Source organism: Salvelinus fontinalis, chromosome 14 (assembly GCF_029448725.1).
Source record: "Salvelinus fontinalis isolate EN_2023a chromosome 14, ASM2944872v1, whole genome shotgun sequence".
Classification (NCBI taxonomy): Eukaryota; Metazoa; Chordata; class Actinopteri; order Salmoniformes; family Salmonidae; genus Salvelinus; species Salvelinus fontinalis.
The window spans coordinates 45,284,131-45,310,341 of NC_074678.1; the positions used below are offsets into that span (position 1 = coordinate 45,284,131).

General features: G+C 42.3%; 2 protein-coding genes across 2 annotated transcripts in view; one reads left to right on the forward strand and one right to left on the reverse strand.

Moving 5' to 3' along the window:
- Positions 1 to 525: 525 nt before the first annotated feature.
- diras1a (DIRAS family, GTP-binding RAS-like 1a) lies at positions 526 to 21,381 on the reverse strand. The gene is made up of 2 exons (XM_055862017.1): positions 21,003 to 21,381; positions 526 to 4,432 (listed from the first exon to the last, which is right to left on the reverse strand). Exon 2 carries the CDS (start codon positions 4,385 to 4,387, stop codon positions 3,791 to 3,793), a length of 597 nt encoding a protein of 198 aa, XP_055717992.1. The 5' UTR covers positions 4,388 to 4,432; positions 21,003 to 21,381; the 3' UTR covers positions 526 to 3,790.
- A 1,413-nt stretch (positions 21,382 to 22,794) lies between these two features.
- apc2 (APC regulator of WNT signaling pathway 2) overlaps positions 22,795 to 26,211 on the forward strand; it is a 37,244-nt gene continuing 33,827 nt past the window's right edge. The window contains exon 1 of the mRNA XM_055862019.1: positions 22,795 to 22,886. The gene's annotated coding sequence lies outside the window, so the exon portion shown is untranslated. The remainder of the gene's footprint in view (positions 22,887 to 26,211) is intronic.

The window sequence follows — 26,211 nt, forward strand, 5'->3', positions numbered from 1 at the left end:
CCTAAGAGCAAGTATTTCTCTAAGTAAAATAATCATGTACTTACTCCTGCAGGACTCATTCTTTAAACTAGTGGTGTAGAGGAGTGTAAACGCAAGTAAAGGAAATTTACCCACTTTTTTTGCACAACAGTTTGCCCGCCTTTTGGGGGCAAATGCTTTGAAAATATAGGGAGAGTTACTTTTCTCACTGCGACTGGCAATCAGAGTTTACCTACCTATTTTATTACCACTACATCACTGCTTTAGACATTGCATGTAACAGTGTGCATGTAAATTGACCAATTACCAATTATATGTACATTTAGTTGTCTTTATTTGGCAGTTCCTTTATATGATTCAAATTGCAAAATACCCTCAAGTGAAATTATTCATCCAGAGCACTTCAAAGGGTTTACCAAAAGATCAAATGTCACTGTACTCCAAATCCTCAAAGTGCTGTCATATTGCTAAAGCAATGGCATGTGATTTTTGGATTGCAACAAATATTCAATAGGGAGGAGAGGCAAAGCAAGACAATATGAGCAGTTGGAGCATAAAATATATTATTTACAGTATATTATACAGTAAATTAACAGAAGATAGGCATATAATGTGATCAACATTGATATAGACACCTAATTTAATGATATGAGGGTCCAAATATTTGTGCTATAGAGATGAATTACATTTATTCAAAAACGTTTACATTTCGAACGTGCTTTGACTGCTTGTTGCTTTTGTTATTTGTTTGTGCTTTGTTTGGCTAAAGCTCACTTAAATGTTGAAATGATACAACATGTCAAGTCAACTGGTAGGAAAGGCATTTCAAATGTACAGCAAAATGCAGAGACCACTTGCAGCTATATTTCCTATATTTTTATTACTACACATGCTACTGTTAATTAGCAACCTTTGATAGGCCTAACCTGTACCTGTAATATACAGTGCATTCGGAAAGTATTCAGACACTTTTACTTTTTACACATTTTATTACATTCCAGCCTTATTCTAAAATTGATTAAATAAATATTTTCCTCCTCAATCTACATACAATACCCCATAATGACAGAGCGAAAACAGGTTTTTAGACATTTTAGCAAATGTAATTCAAATAAAAAAAATATTTACACAAGTATTCAGACCCTTTGCTATGAGACTCGAAATTGAGCTTAGGTACAATTTGGTTCCATTGATCATCCGAGAGATGTTTCTACAACTTGACTGGAGTCCACCTGTGGTAAATTCAATTGATTGGACATGATTTGGAAAGGCACACACCTTTCTAAATAAGGTCCCACAGTTGACAGTGCATGCCAGAGCAGGAACCAAGCAATGAGGTCGAAGGAATTGTCCGTAGAGCTCGGAGACAGGATTGTGTCAACACAGATCTGGGGAAGGACACCAAAACATTTCTGCAGCATTGAAGGTCCCCAAGAACACAGTGGCCTCCATCATTCTTATATGGAAGAAGTTTGGAACGATCAAGATTCTTCCTAGAGCTAGCCGCCCGGCCAAACTGAGGAATCTGAGGAGAAGGGCCTTGGTCAGGGAGGTGACCAAGAACCACCAAGAACCACCATGGTCACTCTGAAGGAGCTCCAGCGTTCCTCTGTGGAGATGGGAGAATCTTCTAGAAGGACAATCATCTCTGCAGCACTCCATCAACCAGGCCTTTATGGTGGCCAGACGGAAGCCACTCCTCAGTAAAAGGCACAGCCCGCTTGGAGTTTTCCAAAAGGCACCTAAAGACTCTCAGACCATGAGAAACAAGATTCTCTAGTCTGCTGAAACCAAGATTGAACTCTTTGGCCTGAATGCCAAACATCACGTCTGGAGGAAACCTGGCGCCATCCCTACGGTGAAGCAAGGTGGTGGCAGCATCATGCTGTGGGGATGTTTTTCACCGGCAGGGACTGGGAGACTAGTCAGGATCAAGGGAAAGATGAATGGAGCAAAGTACAGAGAGAGCCCTGATGAAACCTGCTCCAGAGTGCTCAGAACTTCAGACTGGGGCGAAGGTTCACCTTCCAACAGGACAACGACCCTAAGCACACAGCCAAGACAATGCAGGAGTGCCTTCGGGACAAGTTTCTGAATGTCCTTCAGTGGCCCAGCCAGAGCCCGGACTTGAACCCGATCTCAAACATCTCTGGAGAGACCTAGCTGTGCATAGCTGTGCAGCGATGCTCCCCCATCCAACCTGACAGAGCTTGAGAGGATCTGCACAAAAGAATGGGAGAAACTCCCCAAATACAGGTGTGCCAAGCTTGTAGCGTCATACCCAAGAAGACTCAAGACTGTAATTGCTTCAGCAAAGTACTGAGTAAAGGGTCTGAATACTTATGTAAATATGATATTTCAGCTTTTTATTTTTAATAACTTTGCTAAAATTTCTAAAAGCCTGTTTTAAATGTTTGAATACGGTTGTAACGTAACAAAAGGTGGAAAAAGTCAAGGGGTCTGAAAAATGTCAGAATGCACTGTATAATGAATCAACAACTTTCCGTCAACAACTTGGGGCTCTATTCAATCTGTATTACTGCAGCGATAGAAATGTAAAGGTCATTTCCGATTGAGCCACCATACAGCGCATTCGGAATGTATTCAGACCCCTTCCCTTTTTCCACATTTTGTTACATTACAGCCTTATTCTAAAATGGATTACATAAATAAAAATCCTCATCAATTTACACACAATGCCCCGTAATGACAAAGTAAAAACAGGTTCTTAAACATTTTTGCAATGTAAATTGTAAATGTGACATTTTTTTTATTTTATTTTTTTTTTTTTTTTGCAAGCATTTCTAAAAATCTGTTTTTGCTTTGTCATTATGGGGCATTGTGTGAAGATTTATGAATATTTTTGTTTGTTTGTTGAAAAAGTCAAGGGGTCTGAATACTTTCCGAAAGCACTGTATGCAGCGTTTACCGTGAATTTCAGTCTCCTCTAACGCCAGAACATTGCCTCTAAATGTAAATGATGCTGTAATGCTGAACTTCTGCTATACAGATTGAATAGAGCCCTTTATTGATGACAATGTCTAGTTCTCAACTCCCATCCAATTACCAGGTAAATACAGAGAGACTGAAGGGCAAAAGTCCAACTTGTGCTTATGGAAATGTACTTGAATTGATGAAAGTCATGTTTCCATTACTTTCACATTAAACTTGATTCCCTCTCATCTCCCGCAAATCCACCCTATTCCCTTTCACAATCATAAGAGTCAGGTGGCTATCTCATATTAGCAGGAGACAGACAGCTATAGGGAAAAGAGGGCGTACGTGGAGTGAATAATATTGAAATGGGCACTGTGTAGGGAGTTCCCCTTTTTTGTCATTATACCCTGAACAGGATATGAATTCTCAGGGCTCCATATTCTTTCCTTTTTCCCATCACAGCAGAGATGCATCAATATTTGACCTTCTCTTAGAACTTGACTCTTGTGTCCCAAACTTTTCTATTCGGGCCTTCAGTGGCATACATTTTTTGATGGAGAGGCAAACCTCCAAATCAAAACCAGTGAGACAGACGGGTTGACTGTGCCCTAGGGGAGATTCCTGGTTAATGGTATGAGCAGAGTGGGGGAAAGGTGGAGATGGGGGTAGTGGTATAAAGTAAGGGGGGGGTTTCCTCTTTCGGGATAACAAAATCCCTCTCAGACGACCCCCATTCCACCCCCACCCCAACCTTCCCTCCATTCCTCGAAGTGAGTCTCTTCAAGAATGCCCACCCTTTCCACCACCACCACCACCACTACCCTCCCCAACCTCTGTCTTTCCTCCTTAGGGGTCAGGCATCACCTCTCCCTCCCTACATGATGCTGCACTTGCCCTTAAGCTTGTCGGCATGCTTCTGCTTGCCGGAGCGCTTGCCGTCGACGCTCAGACTCATGTTCCTCTTCTTCTCCAGGGTGAGCAGCTCCTGGAAGAGCTCCTTGACGTTGCAGTTCATCTTGGCCGAGGTTTCCATGAAGGCACACTTCCATGCTGTCGCCTGCGCCTCACCATCCTTGGTCTCCACCTCACGCTGGGTCTCGTCGCTCTTGTTGCCCACCAGCATGACGGGGATGGCGTCCACGCTGCCCTTGATGGCCAGCACCTGCTGGTAGATGGGCTTGAGCTCCTCCAGAGACTGGCGGCTGGTGACGGAGTAGACCAAGATGAAGGCGTGGCCCTTGGAGATGGACAGCCGCTGCATGGCGGGGAACTGGTGGCTGCCCGTGGTGTCGGTGATCTGGAGGGTGCACACGCTCTTGTCACAGCTGATCACCTGGCGGTAGGTGTCCTCCACAGTGGGGATGTAGGTGTCCCGGAAGGTTCCCTTGACAAAGCGAAGGACCAAGGAGCTCTTGCCCACACCGCCAGCCCCAAACACCACAACACGGTAGTCATTGCTCTGCTCCGGCATGTTGGGGGGGGGTTGGGATCCCTGTTATTATCTGTTTCCTAAGACCTGAGGAAGAGAAGGAAGAGAAGGTCAGGAATGGTCATCAAAGGATGGGCTCAGAAGCAGTATCAGAAAAAACATGAATGCCATTCAACTATGTTGATTGGAATTCACCTTGTAGTTGAAGCTACCCCAGCAGGAGTAGTTGGTTGACATGATGTCATTTCAATCACTTTTGCCAGCTGGGACAAGGCAATACAAATATCCCCACTACAATCACATTAGAGTGAGATCGTACACAACACAATAGCATAATCATGACAAACAGTGAGCTTGATCTCGAGAAAGCATACATTTTCTTTTCTAAATAGCATCCTCGCTATCTTCTTGTGCACTTGAACAATATCTCAGAGACCCTCGACTGAGATAAACAGTGCAACAAGCTGGTCCCTTTAAAGCCAGGCTTGCCATCATAGATTATCATTAACCTGAACAAGACACAGGAGAGGCAGTTAATTGATGGGCTCTCAGATCTATGAAAGCACAGTGCAGTGGGAAGCAGAGGCCAAGCACATTGTCATCAAATGTGTGTTTGTGTAGCCCGGGCCCACATCTGTTTGTGCTGTCTTGCCAGCTCCTATGTAGATTGTCACGGCAAGCAAAAGAACACATCTCAGACTAGGCTATTTTTTGTGGGGTCCAATGTTCCATGAGGACTGCCTTGCAATAATGCCAGAGAATGGTAAGGTATGGAACACATCGGCACAATAGACTGATCCAAATAGCCATTGAAAATGGATTACATGTACCATTGATCTTAATGCTCAGTGGTAATGGATACAAATGGATGTTAGGAAAAGCAATACTATAGCTTCACAGTTGGGGTGTTATGTAGGACTATTGCATTTTCAGATGTGAGCTCAGGTGCATGACAATGACTGTGATGGAGGTGGTTCAGTAAGCTATGCTTGCATGATGAATAACCTTGCCTAGGCTTTAGCTCAGAGGGCTAACACAATCCTGCGGCGACAGATAACCCAGGTTCAATACCCAATCAGTCACATGAGAGCACTTTCAGACATGCAAATAAGAATTGCACTGGTGTGTGTGTGAGCGAGAGAGAGAGAGAGAGAGAGAGATTGTGTGTGTCATCTGCCATCAACATTACAGTCAGATTGCATTAGGGAGTCATTCATCTTGCTGTGGGTATGGAGGTGGTGGAGAAATAAGGTGGAATGAAAGGGGGCTAAGCCTGGGGAGGGCTGACAGATTGCAATTGAGTGGAAAGATGACTGAGTGAGAGACTAAGAGGAAGAACAGTGCGGATCTAGAGTCAAAATGACCAATTCAAGGTTTTGGTTGGGGGACTTGCTCAAACATAGCTGGCAAAATGCTTCTTTGATCATGTCCCTATCTGTCACTTAATCAAGTGATCGGTATCAGTTCTGTGTCGTTAAAAACACTCAAAGAAACACCAACATATAGTGTCTTAGTAGGGCGTTGGGCCATCACGAGCGGCCAGAACAGCTTCATTGTGCCTTGGCATAGATTCCACAAGTGTCTGGAGCTCTATTGGAGGTATGCGACACCACTTCCACAATAAATTCCATAATTTGGTGTTTTGTTGATGGTTGTGGAATACGCTTTCTCAAGTGCCACTCCAGAATTTCCCATAAGTGCTCAATTGGGTTAAGAGCTGGTGACGGAGGTGGCCATGGCATATGGTTTACATCGTTTTTATGCTCATCAAACCATTCAGTGACCACTCGTGCCCTGTGGATGGGGACATTGTCTTCCTGGAAGAGACCACTCCCATCAGGATAGAAATGCTTCACCATAGGTTGAAGGTTATCGATCAGAATGGCTGTGTATTTATTGGTGTTTACCTTGCCCTCTAGGGGTTGCGTGGACCTAAACCATGCCAGGAAAATGCACCCCACACCATAACTGAGCCACCAGAGTTCTATGCCGTGCTTATCTTGTGAATATTTATCTTCAAAACCTCTACAGGATCGGTGGGTCCCCCTCGGGATGGTTGAGCTAACGTAGGCTAATGCGATTAGCATGAGGTTGAACTTGAAAAGTTTTTAATAAACCAATTAGGCACATTTGGGCAGTCTTAATACAACATTTTGAACAGAAATACAATGGTTCATTGGATCAGTCTAAAACTTTGCGCATACACTGCTGCCATCTAGTGGCCAAAATATAAATTGTGCCTGGGCTGGAAGAATACATTATGGCCTTTCTCTTGCATTTCAAAGATGATGATACAAAAAGATACAAAAAAACACATGTTTTTTTCTTTGTATTATCTTTTACCAGATCTAATGTGTTATATTCTCCTACATTGATTTCACATTTCCACAAACTACAACGTGTTTCCTTTCAAATGGTATCAAGAATATGCATATCCTTGCTTCAGGTCCTGAGCTACAGGCAGTTAGATTTGGGTATGTCATTTTAGGCGAAATTTTAAAAAAGGAGTGGAAGAGTTAATAAGCCTGGGCAGGTAGAAACAATATTGTGGAACTCATTACTATTTATGTTAAAGGGATAATCCACTCTATCTTGAGAAGATTTGAGGTCTGAAAACATCTGAGCAACTGAGCAAAATATCACTTGAATGTACTGTACTTCCAGACCCTGCCATGTTGTTCCCACCTATTAAGTGCCTTCAGATCATTGAGCAGCAGGAGACATATTTCCCCCCGTGGGTATCTGAGCCTTGTGTGTTACAGACAAAGGATTCCCATGGACCAGACAGATGCTAGCTGGAGCTCTGGCATTAATCTCTAGAGTAAGGCTCCTGTGGTACTCCATTCCGAGCATTCTGTTTGAAGTATGTGGGAGCCCTTGGTGTTTCCACAGTAAGAGCAGACACCTCTCTGTGTTCATCTAAAAGAGGTGTTGATTTCTCCATCTCTCCCTCTCTCTATCTCTCTCTCACATACACTCACTCTATTTTTATCTTCCTTTCTCTCCCTTCCTTTCTTTCTCTCCTTCGCCCCCCCCCGCTCTCTCTCTCTATTGGAAGTTGGGCTTTGATAAGTACACCACACAGCTCTGTGATCACTGTATTGTTCTCTGAGGAGCTGCCAATGCTTCCCACCAACACCTGGTCCTATCCAACATATCAAACAACACTCTGATTCATTCATGTTCGAGTAGAGCGGGAGGCCATCGCGTAGCTACTGAGCTCTCCACTGCTTTACTGGGTCAAATAGACTTGGCTATCATCATAGACGTATGAGTAAATTGTTATGTCTTTTGGGTTTCATAACCACGTCTTTATAACAATTAAATAATGATGGTACGGGAGAGAGGAATTCAGTTCAGCCATTTATACAGAATGTGATCGTCTCAACACGCATAACCCCAAATCATAACGCCTTACCTCCTACATAAATTGTTTTATAACAGTCCTGAGAAGGTTACTGTGAGCCTCCAAGGTCATGGTGTCATCCAGTAATAGTTTTGGACCACTCATGACTGGTGGTTCTGTCAGTATTGCGTTACTCAACAGTAACTGAGCTGTGTGCCTTTTCCAGACAACGTCCTCTGCAGTGTGGACCGTGTAGGACACAGGACGAGTCTGAGTAATGACTGTGGCAGGAATCCTTTGAGGTAGTTCCTAGCTAAGGCAGTTTCTCCAGGATTGAAAGCTCTGTCCTTTGCTCTCGGTTCACAATGTTTGACTTGACTCCCCTGTTGACGTCTCCTTTGCGTTCACAGGTTTGAGTAGGTCGAAGCTTGTGCATAGCTCTTTCTTCATGAGTAGCGATGCAGGCGAGGCTTTGGTGGTTGCATGAGGAGTGTTCCTGTAGGATAGCAGGAAGATTTTCAATAGTTGGTTCAGTGTTCCTTGAGCAGGTTTTAAGGCATGTTTCATGGTCTGAACGAACATCTCTGCTAGCCTGTTGGTAGATAGATGATACGGTGCGGAGCTGATGTGTTGTATGCCATTCATCTGTAGAAACATAGCCATTTCTTGGGACACTAGCTGCAGTCTGTTGTCGCTAACAAAATGGATTGGTGAACCCGACTAAACACTTCTCCAAGCTCCTCGATGGTCTTCTCTTCAGTAGTAGACCTCTGGCCACTTGCTATGAGCATCCATGACCACGAGAAACCTTCTGTCTTCGAATGGACCTGCGAAGTCGACGTGTATGTGTTGCCACGCTTCCTCCGGCCAATTCCACGGATGAAGAGGTGAAATTTGAGGTACATTGCGAACCTTCTGACATGAGGAACGTGTTTTTGCTTTCTCCTCAAAGATTCCATCCAGTCCAGGCCACCAGAAGTAGCTTTGTTCGATCTCTTTCATGCGAACCATTCCACAATGACCTGAGTGTAATTGGTGCAACACTGGTTTCCTCAGAGAAGGTGGAATGATAACTCTCCTCCCCCACAGCAGACAACCGGTCTGTACTGACAGCTCAGTTCTCCTGGAACGGTAGGGTTTTAGTTCCTCAGCATCTCCTGCGGCCCTGCCTTTGATGGCGATGTCCTTCACTTCAGGTAACACTGGGTCTTTCTGGTGTTCTCCGCACTTGTGTTGAAGTGACTGGTGCATTTCCATTTGTCTAAAGTAGAAGATGTCAACTTGACGTGACTCCGGCTTAACCACAGGTAGTTGCAACCTGGAAAGTCCATCTGCGTTGCAGTGCAGTTCTGACTTGCGATATTTGATGTCGTAGGTGTGTTGACAATAACAAAGTCCACCTTTGCATTCTGCTTGCTGCAAGTGACGGAATCCCAGTATGCTGTCTAAAGATGCTCGTCAGCCGACGATGATCTGTAAGGGTGAACTTCCTCCCATATAGATACTAGTGAATCTTACACACTCCAAAAACTATGTCTAGGGCTTCTCGTTTAATCTGTGCATACTGTAGTTACTTTCTGCTTTGTTCTGTCCTCGATGCAAAAGCGATCAGCTTCCCATCACTGGAAGGCATGATATGGGACACAACTGCTCCCACACCATTGGGACTAGCATCACAAGCTAGTTGGATGGGCAATGACAGGTCAAAGTGTGTCAATGCCTCAGATTTCATGAGTGTTTCCTTGGTTTTCACGAATATTTTCTCGCATTGTTTTGTTCATTTCCATGTTTTGTCCTGACAAAGCAACTGATACAGCGGCTTCAGCTTCATTGCTATGCTCGGGATAAAACGTCCGTAGTAATTCAGTAACCCCAGGAAAGAACGTAGCTGGCTGACGTTCTGAGGAGCTGGGGCGTCCAAGATAGTCTTGACCTTGGACAGAGCCTTGTGGAGGCCCCTAGCGTCAATGACGTGCCTGAGGTATTCAACCGAGGATTGGAAGAATGCACATTTGCCCTTACAAACTCGCAGTCCGTAGTCCTTTGATGCCTGTAAGATTGCATCCAAGTTTCGGAGATGGTCCTCATTGTCTTTCCCAGTAACTAAAATGTCATCCAGGTAGCATTGTACTCCTGGCAATCCACTCAAGATGTGGTCCATCGCCCTCTGAAACAGCGCTGGTGCACTTGTGATTCCGGTAGACGACAGTACCTGAAGAGTCCCTTGCGTACCTGAAGAGTCCCTTGTGTGTCACGAGGGTCAGCAGCTCCTTTTGACTTTTCATCCACGTGCATCTGCAGGTAGGCTTGGCAGAAGTCGATTTTGCTAAACTTTTGACCCACAGCTAAACCTGCGAGAAGGTTGTCGATGTTTAGTAGCAGATCCTGCTCAGCAGACAACACAAGGTGTACCATGACTTTAAAGTCTCCACATATCCTGATTCCACTATCCTTCCTAAAGGAAAACTCTAATCAAAACTATCTTTTGGTATTTGTTTCATTAGTCCATTGTTGACATCGTCCCAAAATGTTTTGATTGTCAGCAATCACGTTTTCAAGATATGTACCTTTCAAAATACAGATATCATCCCTGTATGATGTACACTGCTCAAAAAAATTAAGGGAACACTTAAACAACACAATGTAACTCCAAGTCAATCACACTTCTGTGAAATCAAACTGTCCACTTAGGAAGCAACACTGATTGACAATAAATTTCACATGCTGTTGTGCAAATGGAATAGACAAAAGGTGGAAATTATAGGCAATTAGCAAGACACCCCCCAAAACAGGAGTGATTCTGCAGGTGGTGACCACAGACCAATTCTCAGTTCCTATGCTTCCTGGCTGATGTTTTGGTCACTTTTGAATGCTGGTGGTGCTCTCACTCTAGTGGTAGCATGAGACGGAGTCTACAACCCGCACAAGTGGCTCAGGTAGTGCAGCTCATCCAGGATGGCACATCAATGCGAGCTGTGGCAAGAAGGTTTGCTGTGTCTGTCAGCGTAGTGTCCAGAGCATGGAGGCGCTGCCAGGAGACAGGCCAGAACATCAGGAGACGTGGAGGAGGCCGTAGGAAGGCAACAGCCCAGCAGCAGGACCTAAGCTAAGCTTCACTATTATGTCTTTCATGCTCCCCAGCTCTCCATTAAAGACTCCTCCATGTTTCTTTAAGATGGCGGGTAGGCCTGTGTCTCGACATGTCATTGTATGCGCCGATGGCCAGTCCAGTGTGATTTTCTCCAGCCACGAGCGTCCCAGTAGTGATGGATAGTCTCTTTTTATTACGTAGAGTGGCAACTTCAGTTTGTCCATTTAACTGAACTGTGACCTCAGGGATGCCTCTTAGCCTGTGTAATCCTAAACACGATGTGTACTGGCTGAAGTGGAAGGTGTTTCAGTGTCTTTTCGGAGACTGTGTCTGACACAGAGATACAGCCCCCCCCCCCCCCCCCCCCACAGTCACTATTTTCAATGTGACTTCCTCATTTGAGTCACTCACCTCTGTGTTCTCTTGCTCAACAGCATGAACATGTCTCTTTTGCTTTCGTAGGATCATCTCTTTCTTTAATCTCCTTTTGTTTCTGCAGGCTTATGCATAGTGGCCCTTTTTACCACAGGCTCAGCAATCCATGTCCTTACACCATGTACTGTAGATGTCCCGCTTTGCCACAGTGGAAGCATATGCCTTGATTTCCCAGTCTCTGATTTTCAGTTCCACTCGTGTGCACTCGTCCTGATTTCCCTGTCTGCTGAGGTTCTTTAGCAGCTAGTTCCACACTGACTTCAATAGTCTCTTTTGTGTAGCTTCACTCCATAGCCCACATACTAGTCTGTCTCTAATGGTGTCATTTAAAACATCATTAAAATCACAGTGCTCTGATAGTTTCTAAAGCAAACATTTTCACTGATTCTCCCTCTTCCTGATTTCTTCTGTCAAACCTAAACCTTTCAGCAACAGTGGCGACCCGTCATTCAGGGCAGGTGAGTCAGAGCCCCACTTGTTGTGAGCCCCACACTTTTTAGCTACATTTTGTGGCTTGCCTGTTTTTTGCATGTTATTTTGGCATTAATACGTGTCACATATCAGTTTGCAAACTATGTAAAAAAGTTAATAAATAATTGAGTTAATAAAGCTGCTTACAAACATGGTCTCTTTTTGCTTTATTGAGTAAGGCAGCTCCAAAATACAGGTGTTTCTGCCTAGCTCAGTGCTTTCTGTGGTGGGGCAGCCAGTGGAAAATACGGAGCGTAGGTGTTGGTCATGTTCTCTAGTTGCGCCGTGATTGGCTCAGTGTTCTGTCACTCATGGGGACACTACGTCACCTCTGAGTCTAAGGACAGAGTGCGAAAATTCAAGCCCCTTGGGTGCTGCCATAGAATTACATTAGAAGTGCCCATCCAAGAAGGCTCAAGGTCATTGGCCACAGATAAAATGACGTCAAATCACATTATATCTTCAGTAGCTTTGATTGGACTGATCATGTCAACATCATACTTTCTAAATCTTAGCTAGCAGTCACCATCATGAATCAAGTCGACAATCTACTGGCAAATCCTTTTTAATCCTTGTCATATGAAGAGAAATAATGAATAGAAATTATAGATAAAACGTATCGGTGCTCATCGTTCATTGGACATAAACATTACACAACAAGTTGGAAATCACAAATTGTACAATGAGTGGTTTGGAAGTAATCAGTGGCTAACTGCAAGCATTGCAAAGCGATTATTATTCTGCTATTCATTGGAGTGGCTGTGTGGTCCCAAGTCTGGATTAAGGGTCTCTTTTCCAAGCTTAAAATTATAAACATTCAATATTGGCCATGCTGTCAATGAAGCATGATTTGTGCCCCACTCAAAACAACTGTTAACTCAGAACTGTGTTTTGAACGGTCATCCAACTAGGAATTGGAGGTTGGGAACTTGGGCCTCTTTCTAAAGCTACGACTTGAAGATCACAGACGTCATCATGATTCAACCTTGTTTTTTCAGAGTTCCCAGTTGTCTTGAAAGCACCATAAATCCAGAGAATGACAGACTTTGATGACAAAATTTGATGACAAAATTTGCCCATAAGGACCGCAGCACCACCTTCCTGTTCAAGTGAGCACAACATACTAATTGTATGTTGTGTAGTAAGCTGTTAGTAGCCCATGTGCCTCACCCTAATAGTTTGGTCTATTTTCCCCTCTTAATTTCGCCTACTGTTCTGACTTGGTGGTGCACATGTAGCCTATAACCTGTTTTAGAGAAATATAATCATTGAATATTGTAAGAGTTTTCATTGTCTGCTTATATGCCCCCCTTATTTATCCTACAGTTCTGACTTGGTGTACAGGGAGAACACTGTAAGAACGGCACATGTTCTGAATTCTGTCGCTGTACATTTCAAAAGTGCTGAACAAATAGTTTGTGGCAGACGGCAGGGAGAGGTGAGGGGAGTGGTTATTGAGGGGAGATATCTTGCAGCCCGCTGGCTCCACCCTGAGTGTGAGGATTACCCCTGGAAAATGGAACGGACAACAAGAACGGCTTGTGAACTGAGGTGATTGGTGAATTCCCCCTTCTTCCCCAGTGTACCAAAATCCCTAATAAACTCCCCATTTGCATTCTATATATGCTACTGGCGCATGTTTTGTTATTAAACCTGGTGACGTGGAAACCATTTAACATTTCTCAATAGGCTCCTGATTGTCACTCACTTCAATATTGTCTTCAAGCACAGCAATATTTTCCTCAGTCACGATCTTCATTCACTTCACTCACTGACGTTTCATCCTCAAGTTTGCCCATTTAGCAATTTTTTTATTCTAAAGTTTGTCTACACAGTTGAATATATGCCCGTTCCATACTGTATTTTCCTGCCTTAATATTTTTTTTCCCACTCCGACGTCCGCCTCGACTCCTTTTCTGCAATCCATGATGCTAACTCTCTCTTAGCTAACTCGACTAAGCACTTTTTTTTATTTATTTTTATTTTTTTATTTCACCTTTATTTAACCAGGTAGGCTAGTTGAGAACAAGTTCTCATTTGCAACTGCGACCTGGCCAAGATAAAGCATAGCAGTGTGAACAGACAACAACACAGAGTTACACATGGAGTAAACAATAAACAAGTCAATAACATGGTAGAAAAAAGAGAATCTATATACAATGTGTGCAAAAGGCATGAGGTAGGCAATAAATCGAGTAATTACAATTTAGCAGATTAACACTGGAGTGATAAATCATCAGATGATCATGTGCAAGAAGAGATACTGGTGTGCAAAAGAACAGAAAAGTAAATAAATAAAAGCAGTATGGGGGTGAGGTAGGTAAATTGGGTGGGTAGTTTACAGATGGACTATGTACAGCTGCAGCGATCGGTTAGCTGCTTGGATAGCAGATTTTTAAAGTTGTAGAGGGAGATAAAAGTCTCCAACTTCAGAGATTTTTGCAATTCGTTCCAGTCGCAGGCAGCAGAGAACTGGAAGGAAAGGCGTCCAAATGAGGTTTTGGCTTTAGGGATGATCAATGAGATACACCTGCTGGAGCGCGTGCTACGGGTGGGTGTAGCCATCGTGACCAGTGAACTGAGATAAGGCGGCACTTTACCTAGCATAGCCTTGTAGATGACCTGGAGCCAGTGGGTCTGACGACGAACATGTAGCGAGGGCCAGCCGACTAGGGCATTCAGGTCGCAGTGGTGGGTCGTATGGGTCGTATAAGGTGCTTTAGTAACAAAACGGATGGCACTGTGATAGACTGTCTCTGCTAGCAATACACTGTGCTAACATTAGCCTAGACTGTACCATGAAAAATTACTTTTAATTAAACTTGTAAAACCCGACTTTTTACAGACAGAATAGTCTCCAATCTTTTGTAATGCCTTGAGACAGTAATTCAGTTGAACCATTTGTCCAGAATGTGATCATCTCAACACATACAACCCCCATGATGCTATGCGGCACAACCCCACTACACAACATACATAATACACAAATATTTAGTCTTTACAGTATCTTGTGATCTGCTGCCCAATTACTATCCATACATACAGATGTAGAATCTTAATTTGAACCAGTTTGATAAAGAAGGAAAATAATCCTGCAGCAAGAGGAAATGTGGATTATAATTAATGGATGCTGTGCAGGAAAATTCTCAGCAATAAGAGTGATCAAATTAAGATCCTACATCTAACTGTTCTTATAAAGATAACGGCTAATTTCAGTTTTGGTTGACGCAAAGAAAGGTTGACCTCATGCTTCTGTAGCAAACAGTGAAAAGCGTTGGTTCTTGCTTACAGCACTATGTTAATGTCCTGTATGAACATCAAAAGCAACTCCAAATGTTTTGTTAGGTTTGCTATATAATGAAATGGTGCTGGGTCACTCCTAGGGTTTGAGTTATTGCTCTGTCTCTGTCAGTTTCCCCCAGTGCCTGCTGTACAGCTGTGTCCAGACGCTACTGGGTTGGTTATGATGGCCATGTGGAGCAGTAGAGCGATTGGGTCCCTCATCAGAGACATTTCCGTACTTCCACCCCCATCTATCTGCCTGTGATATCATGCATAGTGACAGCCTGGACACTGCTACATGTCTGGTGGCCATTTCAAGTGGCGGGGTGATTGTCAGATCATATAGCCCAGGAGCCCACTGTTCAACATTTGGACGGGAACTATAATTCGGTTATAATTCAATAGATTTTTTAATTATATGTGTCGTTATTGCTTGAGTTCAGGATTGATTGAAACTGCTTTCAATGGGGAAAGATTGGAAAGCCCTCTTCTGGCGTGTGAATCTATGGCTACATTGTCCTTTATGACATGATTTATATGAGAAAACTAACCACGTAGCTTGTTGTTCCCAGTTAGACAAAAATTAATAGACATCTAATATTGTTTCCCTGACACGTGCTTTGTGTTTAAAAAAAATATATATAAGTACCTTTCAAAATAAATCTAATAAATCCCTCTGGTCTTAAAGGGAGAGTGTTTGTGATTCTAGTTATATTGATTTACTGTATGAACAGAGCGTCAAAGCAATTTCACACAAAGTAGCATTTCCAGAAGGAGCTTTTGTCGCTCATGTTTGACATCAGTCCCTTTCCCCCCGGTGAGAGACAGATTTAGAAGAGTGACTAATTGAAGGTCTGGTAATCGATCTAGTCCCCGGATTTGGTCCATGTATGCTCTCCCTCGGTGACAAGTGCAAACCACTTGACGACAGCAGACGAGCTGGGTGGGCAGGTGTTCTTGCTGTGTTGGTGTATCTTGCTATTATGTATAGGTGTGTGCGTGCGTGTTCCCTCCCTCTGCAGCTCTGGGATTTCTCCGTTGTGTTTTTTCCCCGACATATCTCTGGGAGTTCTCTGGTTACTGTGGCAACAGGGCCCAGAGGAAAATCTATGACAGGGGAAGAGAGTGTGTGTTGCGCGCGTGGGTGCGTACACATAAGGGAGATAGACAAAGGGAGGGGGTAATGACTTTGTATTTGGGGACGGGGGCATAAACATGTCATCACCCCTGTCAGCATTCAGTTGCCATGGTTACCTGCCCACACCCTTCTATGTCATATCCTTTTTCAGAGAGGTCAACAACCCAACGGGAACATTTTAAGGATTTACGCCAAACTCTTCCTCACTAACCGCTTTCTGACAGTGACAGTTTGGTAATTCCTATGTTTGGACCACTACCGAGATTTGACAACTTGCTAGCCACATTCAGTCTCATCTCTGATTGAAGGCATCTGTAGGCTTGAATAAAGGAGGACTTTGAATTAGTATGCACTACTGTATGTTGGTTACTCCCACAAGACCATTCAAACATTTGGAGATGGGCCATCTGCACAGATACACACACACAAACACCCACTCAGATCTACAAGAGACATTAAGTGCCGTACATACCAGTATTGCCCGAATGGTGTGGGGGAGGTAGTAGACAGACCAAAATGTCTGATAAACAACATTATGTCAAGAGAGGGGGATTTCGAATGTCATGAGAATAGCAAAAATAATTCCAACCTCAAATCTCTTGATTCCTGTGCATTTTAGTAAGGAATAACTGCCAAACCATGGCAACGCACACACACACACACACACACACACACAGTGATATAGGGGGTAGTTACTCTTTGATGGAAATGAATATGAACAATATCTCTAGATCTATGAATTACAGTTGAATTTCCCAAAGAATAAAGACAATGCTGACATGACATACTGTACTATATTGTATGCTATTATTACTACAGATCTCGGGTGTAGGTTGAGCCAAATGTTGCCATACAACACTTAGGTGGTGGCCTTGAGAAAAGTGGGCAGAGGACATGAGAGAAGAGAGCTGGACTCCTGGCTAGATGTATCCACTGTCTTTTCTCAGTTTGTGTGTGTGTGTTTCTCCTTTTTCAATCGTTGGACAGATTGCTCCACTGGGACTAAGTTTCAATGCTTTCGAAAGCTCCCATATGATACCCTACTACAGGTTTATAGTGGCAACCACCCCCTGCCCCACAACCCCATGACACGATAGACCCATCTAGAAACATGAACAACCCCTAGTTCCTCCATACCTCTCAATGTTTAGATCTGAAAGGATTGGATATGGTAAAAAAAAAGTCACACATCAACCAAAAGTTAACAGGGGACAAGTAATTGTAATATGATGTAGGCCGTCATTGTAAATAAGAATTTGTTTTTAATTGACTTGCCTAGTTAAATAAAGTTTCAATTAAAAACATGAAATCATTAAATGGTTAAAACATTCATAGATTCTTAACAGCTGGTGACGTCTGAGGAAATGTTTATCTAGTAGATATGATTGTATTTTAGATTGATAATAAAATGTGTTATGGCCCTTGAGAGGCATTCCATGCAGGGGTCATTGATGTGAAGCTGGTTCCCTATTGGCTGGTGGTGATAAAAATGGTTGATAATTCCCTGGACGCTAGTGATCAAGCTGTGACGATTGCCCCACTACTTTCCTAACACATGCTAATGCATGCAGTTATAGAGTCAGGCTCTTTATCGTTCACTTCAAGAGGGTCTCACCCCCTACAGTACATAATTTATGCATCTCACATGCTACCATTGCTTCTGGCAATGTGGAAATGTTTGCCTTGAAAATCCCTTTCTGTTTCTCACAATAATTACATTGATTTCCAATGTAAAATGTCCAAGTGTAGTATACAAGTTGAAATGATTGATTGTAGTTCTAGCAGTAAGGCTACATCTTTGGAGTGGTCTATAATGTTGTAGCCTATATCCACTACCTAGAACCATAAAGGGTTATTCGGTTATACATGCAGAACGGGCCTTGTTTCCAGGTAAGAACCTTTTCACTCAACAAAGAACCCTTTGAGAACCCTGTCTTTCTAACGTTCTCAGATGAAAAGGTTCCCCTGCTGAACCCTTGAAGAAATTGAGAACCTTTTCATGTTCTAAGAGTGTACTGTGCAAACACTGTATTAACATGTAATTATACCAGTGCTTCAAAGCTATAAGCAAAGAAAATTACCTACCTGTATTTGGCTACTTTCTTTGAGTAAGAATAAGAAATTATACCAATACTTCAAAGAAACAGTTTAATTTGCTAGAATGAGTTCTGTCCCAATGCAATACAGGTGAACATTGCAGAAAACCTGTTAAATTCCTCAGCCTCAGCGTTGTATTCTTTTGCGTTATGTTATCTGCATGGATTTGCTCAGGTAACCTTGAATGCCTTCAGAAAGTATTCACATCACTTGACTTTTTCCACATTTTGTTGTGTTACAAAGTGAGATTAAAATGTATTTATTTGCCATTTTTTGTCAACGACCTACACAAAATACTCTAACGTCAAAGCGGAAGAAAAATTCGAACATTTGTGAAAAATGTATGAACAATAAAACACTAATATCTTGATTAGATAAGTATTAAACCCCTTGAGTCACCTTTGGCAGCGATTACAGATGTGAGCCTTTCTGGGTAAGTCTCTAAGAGCTTTCCACACCTGGATTGAGCAACATTTGCCCATTATTATTTTCAAAATTCTTCAAGCTCTGTCAAATTGTGCTTCTACACCTGCATTCTAGCTGTTTGGGGTTTTAGGCTGGGTTTCTGTACAGCACTTCGAGATATTATCTGATGTACGAAGGGCTATATAAAATAAAATTGATTGATTGATTGATTGAAATTGGTTGTTGACCATTGCTAATCAACCATGTCCAGGTCTTGCCATATATTTTCAAGCAGATTTAAGTCAAAACTGTAACTTGGCCACTCAGGAACATTCACTGTCTTCTACATTCACTGTCTTCTTAGTAAGCAACTTCAGTGTAGATTTGGACTTGTGTTTTAGGTTATTGTACTGCTGAAGGTGAATTAATCTCCTAGTGTCTGGTGGAAAGCAGACTGAACCATGTTTTCCTCTGGGATTTTGCCGGTGCTTTGCTCCATTCTGTTTCTTTTTATCCTAAAAACTCCCCAGTACTTAATAATGATTACAAGCATACTCATAACATGATGCAGCCACCACTATGCTTGAAAATATGGAGAGTGGTACTCAGTAATGTATTGTATCGGATTTGCCCCAAACATAACACTTTGTATTCAGGACAAACAGTTCATTGCTTTGCCACATTTTTTTGCAGTATTACTTTAGTGCCTTGTTGCAAACAGGACCCATGTTTTGGAATATTTTTTATTCAGTGCAGGCTTCCTTCTTTTCACTCTGTCAATTAGCTTAGTCTGTTATTGTGGAGTAACTACAATGTTGTTGATCCATCCTCAGTCTTCTCCTATCACAGCCAATAAACTTTGTAACTGTTTTAAAGTCAACATCCCTGAGCGGCTTCCTTCCTCTCTGTCAGCTGAGTTAGGAAGTACGCCTGTACCATAGTAGTGACTGGGTGTATTGATACACCATCCAAAGTGTAATTAGTAACTTCACCATGCTCAAAGGGATATTCAATGTCTGAATTTTGGATTTTTAGCCATCTACCAATAGCTGCCCTTTGAGAGACATTGGAAAACATTTCTGGTCTTTGTGGTTGAATCTGTGTTTGAAGTTGTCATTCAAAAATCATGTTAAACAGTATTATTGCACACAGAGTGAGTCCATGCAACTTATTATGTGACTTGTTAAGCCCATTTTTTCTCCTGAACTTATTTAAGCTTGCCATAACAATCGGGTTGAATACTTATCAACTCAAAACATTTCAGCTTTTCATTTTTAATTAATTTGTAAATATATAATTCCACTTTGACATTATGGGGTATTGTGTGTAGGCCAGTGACTAAAAAATCGTGATCTAATACATTTTAAATACAGGCTGTAACGCAACAACATTTTTTTTAAGTAAATAGGTGTGAATACTCTCTGAAGGCACTGTAAACCTCATCGAATATATGCAGACATTATAGCCCACAAACATGAACGTATTATGCACGTCACAACATTCTTATACAACAAAGACGTGGGTATACTACAGAGTAGCTTACGTCAAAGCAGCATTGCTCAGGCTTGCCCCCTTCTATGCCATGCCCACGCAAATAACGAAGTGTCAGTCTCCCACGGATTTTTAGAAGACTGACATAATTGCTACCGCGCATCTTGGATAATCACACAAGAATTTGACTTAACGGGCCCGCGATACCGACTTAACGGCATTAAATCAAAGCATCAATCACTCATTCCCTGGCATAATGCTTGGCAGCGACATCCACACTGTTGAATGAATGAACGAAACATTGATAGCCCTTCCTCCCGAGTCCCACACACGCTTTTAGGCTACACAAACACACACTCCACATTGTAGCACATCCCATATGGATGACCATATCATACTATAGCAGCGATATGCCTACATAACAGCACAATGGTAAACTATGGGAAGTCAGAAATTAAATATCATTCCAAACCCTATTGAGAAAATAAGATTATATGTGGAAAGTGTATTGTGGGGTTAACTTTGAGAAAGAAATGCAGGGTTTCGAGTCCTGTATACCACAAACACACATTTGAAAGCAAAGGTGGTTGTCGGTCAGACCCTAATCCGACGCATCTGATTACTTTTTTTATTCATAAAGAGGTTATGTTAACCCACACTTGTCTTGAAAGCGTCGCTACAGTGTCTCGTCCTATGGCCAGGTTGGATATTATCACACAGTAAAGGACTGGCCTCACTATTATTGCTGTAAAATGTAACCTAAGGCAAATATACATTTCCACCAGATACTGAACAATGGAGGTAATGTTGAATGAGTCAGTAGGCTGGATGAGTGAGGGAATGAAGAGTGAATGAATGAATGAATGGATGAACGTGTTGAGTTGAAATGAATCGAACTTACCTCAAGTTTACTTTCCCAGATCCGTTGTGATGCTGCGGATTTAAATATGCCCGCATGTAACGCATGCAAGTAAATACATTGACGCTAGAGTTCTTCTATAGCAATAACATTTTACAATATACGTGATGTGTTGATGTAGCCAGGTCCTCCCCTTTTCACTGCAGCTCGCTCGCTCTCTCTGTTTTTCTGATTTAAACCCCTTGATGCCAAAGATAGGAGGTGCTTTCCTTTCTATTCAGTCGCTCATCGAATACTGACGCAAGCGTTTGGGCAGTTATAGAAAAATCGTGCGCTTTTGACACTCCTTATCCTGCTTTAGCTGAAGATGTGTGAGCTCCCTCCATCATTCAGCTACGCCTCTGAGACACGCCTCTCATTCGGCTCGGTCTTTATCTTGATCATTTTTTTCAATTGTTATTTTCAATACCTAATATGATTGCCGAATTTAATCACGTGGGTTATTTTTGATAGTTTTTTTTCTCTCACTAATCAATTATTAGATTATAGCCTGTTTGTGAAACCAATCCGTTTATTTTGGAGAGAAGCTGGAATAGTATCATGCCAATCAAAAATATATATGATTGCTATTGATTAGATCGGGTTCTTCCAGTCAGTCAATGTAATATACTGTTACATGCGGTGCTTTAGGCTTACATAATTTGTGTCATTGAGTAGACACTATTTTCTGATGTTAAATAGCAAAGGGCTCCCCGGTGTGCTAGTCCATATAGCTTCTTGATTCTGTGTAGACCTACTGTAGGCTATATGTGGCATGTCATGTATCCTAGGGCTAGGCTACACCTCACTTTCAGTTTTTTCAAATTCAAATTCACACATGAAATGTCAAAGGAATATTACTTTTTTTAAACTTGTCAATACTTCCAAAACTTTGTTAGCAAGATGCAAGAGCCACCATAAACTGTATTGTGAAGTACGTCGTGGTCTTCACACAAATTTGTCACATTGGTGTCAGGAGAGTAATGGCGCCACTGTCTGGCCATTAAAAATGTTCCCACAAACGCATTGCCACTTCCCAGCCAGCATTTCTTTGGTGCAGCTGACACAATAGATGAGCTTTTGTCTCGCTCCAGTGGTAAACTGAGAAACTCCAAGAGAGAGACAACACCCACCTCCATAACAATGAGGTCATGCGCACTTCTTTAATGTTTATCTTCACTGTGTTCGCCCAGGTGAATTAATAATAATAAATAATACCTGGTAGGCGAAGTACACTGGGGATCTGTCCGTTCAGCACCTCGCCACCTAGGCCAGCAACCTCTGAAAAGGCAGCAGCGCCACCCACCTGTTCAGCACCATGGACAACAGCCCATGGCAAGCCTGTAGCAGAACACGTCAAAACGACCAAACCTTGATTCAATAAAAGTGTGCACAGTATTATAATTCACAGATGCACAAATTATAGGTGGGTACAAAATCTGACGTCTGTTTGCTTGTCCCGCACTTCCACGTACATGTTTTAAGTTTAAGTTAAAGGCTTTGCTGACCATTCTTTACGCTGAACGTCTAAACTGAATCCTTTTAACCCATATGCCTATGTTTACTGCATTAATCCTTTGGCGCTTTGTAGAGTTTCTAAAGTTTCCATTGAATGCAGCTGATGCAATACTTTAAGAAATATACATTGGCTATACATTTTTAAACGTATTTCAAAAATAGTTATAATACCTTCTATATTCAACATTTGCCTGCCAAGAGAAATAAGGAGCTTTTTTTTATGTGGAATTGAGAGAGAGAGAGGCTGTGGTATGTGACATCAGACTATAGCGTCACAGCACGCAGCTAGTGGTGAATTCAGCATCCATCCCACAGAGTCCGCTCTCTCATTCCACGCCCTACTGAAATCCACACGGCTCGGGAAATGAGGTAAGAATCCAACACAATTGTCACGCTTAGAATTGTCTTACATGACAACATTTTAAATCTACGATTCTTTTTTATATTATTTCTATCTACGATGCTGCATATTAGATTGGTTGTGTCGCGAGCTGCGCGGAGGGAGAGTGGTCCTGATGTGAAGAGAATGTTAAACAAGCAAATGCATGAAAGTGGGTTTGTTCAAGATATACATGACGCTTTTATAATTGAATACATTTTATGTTCAATCTTTTGGAGCCCCAATTGTCCAATGTATTTGGATAGTGTAGGCTATATGTTAGTAGCCTAATACCTGAAAATGTATGGGGTTGTAGTAGGCAAGGTCGATTGAAATAGGTAGGCTTATCCAGGTAACTTAATTTGATGGTTTATCCTAAAGGGTAAGTGGCAGGCTATTTATCAAACAAATAACCAACCCTCCATTTGAAGTCAATAAATCGTGGGCATATTTTTGCATTGAAATTGATTCGTGCATGTTGGTGCATTTTGTTCGACGGTGGCCTATTTGGAAGGTGAATCATTGACGTCGTCAATGGAAGAAAACGAGACCATCGCTGTTGTGTGATGTCCTCCTTAATAGATGCAGTTTATTTTCCGTATATCTAGTTGGAGCCTTTTTTATAAAGTTGTCGGGCTAAGCAATAGTGGATTGACATTCATAACCTGCGCTGGTTGACGAGAAGGAGGCTTCATTGTCTGTCATTGTTTTTAGCCTATGGATTACACAATGTATCGCATTTACATTAGAATGCTTGCACATACATTTTCATGAAGTATCATTTTTGTTATTTGTTTGAATCAATCACCTGAACCTCATCAGGGTAAAATATAATTGATTGTGACATTTCTGGGAAAAATATCCCACCGCATAAGAAAAATAGATATGGTATGTGAAGAAGGAAAGCAATAGACACATAGAGCTAAATACTACAGGCTTCATATAACACATGAAACATGGGGATTAAACCCAGCAGCAGACAAGAACATAGCATCATTGATCTTATTCACACACACACACACCACACACCACACACCACACACCACACACACACACACACACACACACACACACACACACACACAGAGAGAGAGCAATGGTAACCAGTGCAGATCCTACTTTAATGAGTCTCTTAGGGACTGGCCACTCACTGTGCCCATGGCTTTGATTATACTTTGAGTGGCTTCAATCATACAACTACCGGGTGTGGCTGTGCCCTATTATCGCTTTTACCATCTCTGTAGGCCTATGTCTCCTATCAGGTCTTCACACCAACATCCAGGAATCCAATATTACTATTTCCCTCACCGTTTTCACTTCCTCACTGCAGTTGTCTAAACTGTCCAGGGGAACTGAACTGGACCACAGAGAGAACTGCCAGGTCTGGAATCTTGGGCCTGGAATCTTCCAAGAGCTTTGGGCCAGTAACCGAAATGTCGCTGATTCAAATCCCAGAGCCGACTAGGTGAAAATTATGCCAATGTGCCCTTGAGCAAGGCACTTAACTCGAATTGCTCCTGTAAGTTGCACTGAATAACATCGTCTGCTAAATTACTAAAATGTAAATGTAATCCCCAGGCCTGAAAATCCCAACAAAATGGAAAGCGCTTATGTAATATTACATAACGTGAGGATTTTTTTAGGGAAGGGATGAGCTACTAACTGACACGCCAGATTTTGTGGAGGAAAACAGCTGAGCCCTGATGTCGTTGGCATCACTATTTATTCTGTGTATGGATGTCTATGGACAACGACAAGCCTTGAATTGAGATTCAATAAGGTTGACAAGTCAATTTGCTTTAACCAAGAGAGCGTTAATTGACCTGCCTCCCATAACTTCACGTCCCTTCTCTAGTCCTGAGAAGAAGGGAGAAGGGCTTTACTGACAGGTCCAAAACATTTGACATCATATTTGAAGGGAGATTAGGATATAGACCTATCTTGAACCTTTCATGAGCCTTGAACCTTTCATGAGCGGTCTATGTGAATTGACATGGGCAACCACGCCCAGAGAAGAAGTACGAAGAATTGTCAGCATTTTTCTTTGTATGACTTTGTTATTGAGGGAAGCATTTGCCAGTCTAGTGTAGCTGTGATATATTTGTTTTCCAAATGGTGTGTGTTTATCTTGACGCGCTCAAGGGAATATCCAAGTTTAGCAATGTCGGCAGATTACAAATGTATAACACCTAATCAGAGATATTTCTATTTTCAGACTATTTTGACAGCCGGTTACAGAACCTCAGATCAAATGCATGTCTATGGTTCTCTCTTCAATGTCACTGACAGGGAAGAATCCATGTCATCTACATTGAGGAAACAACCATATAGACATGCGTTTGACATGTGTTTGCCACTTTCCCTTTAAAATGAATAGCCAATTGCAATAGACATTTCCAATGATTGGGAGGCAGGAACGATCATGTGTTTGTTTTCCTCCTCTGCTTCATCTCTCCTACAGTTAAGGGCCTTATTTCCATTATCACTGAAAGCCTTCTTTCCTCTAATGGATGCTGAAATGCTCCTCCTGTTGCTGCTTCAGATACAATCTCTGAGGCAGTGCCTTTCAGCTCTGACCCAAAGTTATTGACAGAATTAGCTAAAGTGAACTAAAGCCTGCCCTGCTCACCATTTGAATGCTCGTCACTCAGAATGCAAATGGAAGATCTCTTATCCACAGAGGATATAGTGGGATGATGTTAACCTCTGTCACTAGAACAATGGGAAATGTCCTCCGTTCTACCTATGGAAGCCTACCACCTCTTTACATTGTACGTTGCTCCTCTCTCTCCTCTCTCTTAACCTCCTCTCTTGACTCATCGTTACTGTATTAGTTGCTATGGGAGACCCACTTAGGTTAAAGATCATAGCGTTAGTCCATCATTTATCTGACATTGGGACCCATGAATGGTTTAGAACCTGTAGACAGCTGTAGCTAGCGAAAGCCTTTCCCTTCATGATGTAAGCTTGTATAAACAAAGGGCCAATTGCAGGTCACTAATTATGCAGTCTTCTTGAGTTGTTTTTACCACACGCATATCACCCTTTACATAGAGCATCCACGTAATTGATGAAAACAAAATGTTGCGGCCCCTTTTGAAGGACGTGTCCCCAGAGAGACGGATCATTTTGTGTCTGGGTCATTTGAGAACTTCGGCACAGAGTTGAAAAATGTCGATGAGAGGCTTTTTGGCAAGTGAATTCTAGTCAACTCCAATGCTAACACCGTATTGATTCCTCACTTAATGAACATGTACAGAATAGTCAGTCCCAGCTGTGACAAGCTGATGGAAACACTCTAGCTCTCACAGTCCG

Excerpts from the sequence above, each read along its gene's own strand:
- diras1a (XM_055862017.1), bottom strand. The coding sequence starts at position 4,387 with ATGCCGGAGCAGAGCAATGACTACCGTGTTGTGGTGTTTGGGGCTGGC.